General features: G+C 34.6%; 1 protein-coding gene across 1 annotated transcript; it reads right to left on the minus strand.

The window, feature by feature from the left end:
* Positions 1–863: 863 nt before the first annotated feature.
* On the minus strand, positions 864–2,394 carry LOC9316567 (cyclin-dependent kinase inhibitor 1). The gene is made up of 4 exons (XM_002880454.2): positions 1,805–2,394; positions 1,662–1,705; positions 1,271–1,534; positions 864–1,156 (listed from the first exon to the last, which is right to left on the minus strand). Exons 1-4 carry the CDS (start codon positions 1,988–1,990, stop codon positions 1,090–1,092), a joined length of 561 nt encoding a protein of 186 aa, XP_002880500.1. The 5' UTR covers positions 1,991–2,394; the 3' UTR covers positions 864–1,089.
* Between the last annotated feature and the right edge of the window lie 698 nt (positions 2,395–3,092).

Consider the following 3,092-nt stretch of genomic DNA (forward strand, 5'->3'; position numbering starts at 1 on the left):
CATTGACGTTAGAGAATCAAATTCTCATAACTCACATATCCTCCTCTTTATGGCATAGACGTTGAGCTTTTAGTATAAAGTCAAGCCTTTGTCTTCTCATTCTGATCGATCAAAGCATAAAAAATCCCTCTCTTCTCTTTTCTTCTTTTTTGTTTGTGTCTGAGAGTACAACACAAGACTAGTGTTCGTTTAGCTTTTGATTTGAGTGTTGCAATCAAAAGAAGAAACAGTTTTATCCTGGAACTCTAATTGTCATCAAACCGGCACACTACGGGGCGATTTTTGAGTTAAGGAGAGAGATCATCAACGTTCTCGACTCTGTTTATCACCGTCAATCTCCGTTCTTCAATCGTCCTTTCGGTATTGTTGATTTTTGATACTTGTTCTATATTATTTGTTTTACAAATATTAGATTGTACCCTTATTGAAATATTAAGGTCCTACAATTTTATAGTACTACTTTTTTTTATGCATATTAAACGTTGTAATAACTATTTCTTTTGAGCTGTCTGTTACCGCTTGCAATCGCAAATATTAGCGGAAATGAACTTTTAGAATTTAACGGTTTCGAACAATTTCTCAGAACGGTATAAAACGATTTCTGTGATTGGTTTTAAACATTACCAACCACAACTACATGTAAACGTAATATTTGCGGAAAACCAATCAATCCCTAAACTAAATTAGAAAATCTTTTTTAAGGCGTTTGGGGGAGTTTGGAAACGCACCAAAACGACAAAAACGCATAGAGAGTTTTAAGTTGAATATTAAAATTGAGAGGACAGAAAATGAGTGTGGGGATAGAAATTTATTATTATTGTTCACAAAAACAAAACAAAAAAATGTACTAAGAATATGCTAAAGATTCGAAGAAGAAGAGGTAAAAGTAGAGCTAAAAGACACGACTTTTCTGGGCTCTAAATCTGTTAAAAAGCTTTCTTCTTTTTCTGTGCAATTTCGTACTTCTAAAAACATTCTTCTACAAATCTTCTATTTCGAAATTAACAAAATAAAATAAAAATTAACTTATTCTCTGAAAATAAAATCTAAAAAAGTTAAATAAAAACATAAACTTCTTCTTCTTCTTCTTCAATCTAAGTTTGCCCATTCGTAACGTCCTTCTAATGGCTTCTCCTTCTCGAAATCGAAATTGTACCTAATTCAAAAAAATAAATCAAACTCACTCTTAATGTAACTCAAAAGCAATTTTAAATCATGGATTATAAATCAAACTTCTTCTTGATTTACCAAAAAAAAAAAAAAAACTTACTTCTTCGTGAATTTTTCATTGATCTGTTTCTCAGCTTCCACAAAAAAATCTTCAATTTCCGATTCCGTTGGCATCTCAGTCGTCGATTTCGCCATCTCCTCCTCCGTCGTCGCAGTCTCCTCCCTCGTTATTCTCCCGCTACAACAACAAACTAACGATTCTTTAACCGCCGATTCAAATTCCGATGAATAATTCTCCATTGATTTACTTAATTCTTCTTTCTCCTCCTCTCTCAGATTTTCAAAAAGCTTCCTCTTCGTACTCCTAAATAATAATTCACAATAAAACTTTCTAAATTTATTGAGGAGAGAGTCAAATAAATAACCGGGAAAATAATAAAACCTTCAAAATTCAAATGATTTTCAGTTTTTTTTTTTTTTAACTCTCTCACCGTCGATACGTCGACGTTTCAGTGTCACCATGTTTATCTTCCTCCTACAAAAAAAATTCAAATTTTCAAAAAAAAAAAAAAAACATTAAATGATTTCCTATATCTACAGTTACAAGAATCTAGAATCAACAACATTAAATAACCTCCAGATCTATAAATTCATTGTTCTTATATTCATTGCTTCCACAACAAGACGACAAAACTCCATCATCACCGGAGCTAGCTTTTTCCGATCTAACATAAACAATTCTCCGGCTACGAAGCTGCATATACGTTGACGAAACTCCAGCTTCTACGATTCCTTTAGCTTTTCTACATTTTCTCACCATCTTCGATTTAGGTTACGTGTGCGTGAAGTAAAAATCTCTGAAAAGAGAGAGAGAGAGAGATATGATTGAGAGGACGAGGAAGAAGAAGAAGAAATAAGAAGAAGATGATTGATCATGAATTTGGTTTTTTTAACGGTCAGGATTGAGTTTTGTGCTGTGATAGAGAAATGGCGTGTTTAAGTGGTCCCGTTACAGTGACGGGGAATCTTTAACGGGGAAACTGGAGGCGCCGTTATTTGGATTGTGTGGAGTTACTTATACGGACGATTAGATTTAATGACACGTGTCGGTTATAGACGGTGATTTAACGGAACGGGAGGCGTAATAATTGTGGTGTAACTAACTATTTTAAAAACCCTCTCATCTATTGGTAATTCACAGATTTGCCATTACCCGGACCGGAATGTAGATAATTATTGTTACAACTAATATATGTAAAGTTAGAATGGTTACGGTGGGTAACTACGAACCGTAGAAATAAATTTGGTTCGCGGCGATTTGTTATCATTACCAAAAATAAAGTAGTTTAGTCCGCTAACGGTTTAGTCTGTTTTGTCCATACCATTTATTCAAAACCGTAATGTAAATATGACACATTTGTTAAGAGAAATAAATAAGTAGAAACAAATAAACAGTAATAAGATAAAAAAGAGTCTATTGGTTTGGCTAGGGATGTCAAATGGGCTTCTTGACCATGGGTAAAACCCTTGTTCAAAAAATCGGCCGCCTAGGCTATTAATCGGCCGCCTAGGCGCTCGGCGGAGGTATACCGCCGCGATTTACCCCTAATCAGATTGACTAATCGTTTGACCGATTCATCGGCCGATTAGTATCCTAGGCGTTGAAATCGCCGATTTAAAATAAAATTTGAACTAAATTTGGACCCAAATCCTAAACGAATTGGGCCTATACTTGATTTGGCCCATTCGATTTTATGCTTGGGTTGGTAAACGAGAGAAGGTATTTATAATACATCATCTGTGGGGATCCTTTTTCAAGTTTCCGATGTGGGACTTATGTGTTTTGCCAATTCTTTTACTTTTTTTTTGTGTGACAGATGTATTAATTTATGGGAATTTATGGGTGTGAGTGGAATGTCTCA

This window comes from Arabidopsis lyrata (assembly GCF_000004255.2).
Source record: "Arabidopsis lyrata subsp. lyrata unplaced genomic scaffold ARALYscaffold_4, whole genome shotgun sequence".
Taxonomy (NCBI): Eukaryota; Viridiplantae; Streptophyta; class Magnoliopsida; order Brassicales; family Brassicaceae; genus Arabidopsis; species Arabidopsis lyrata.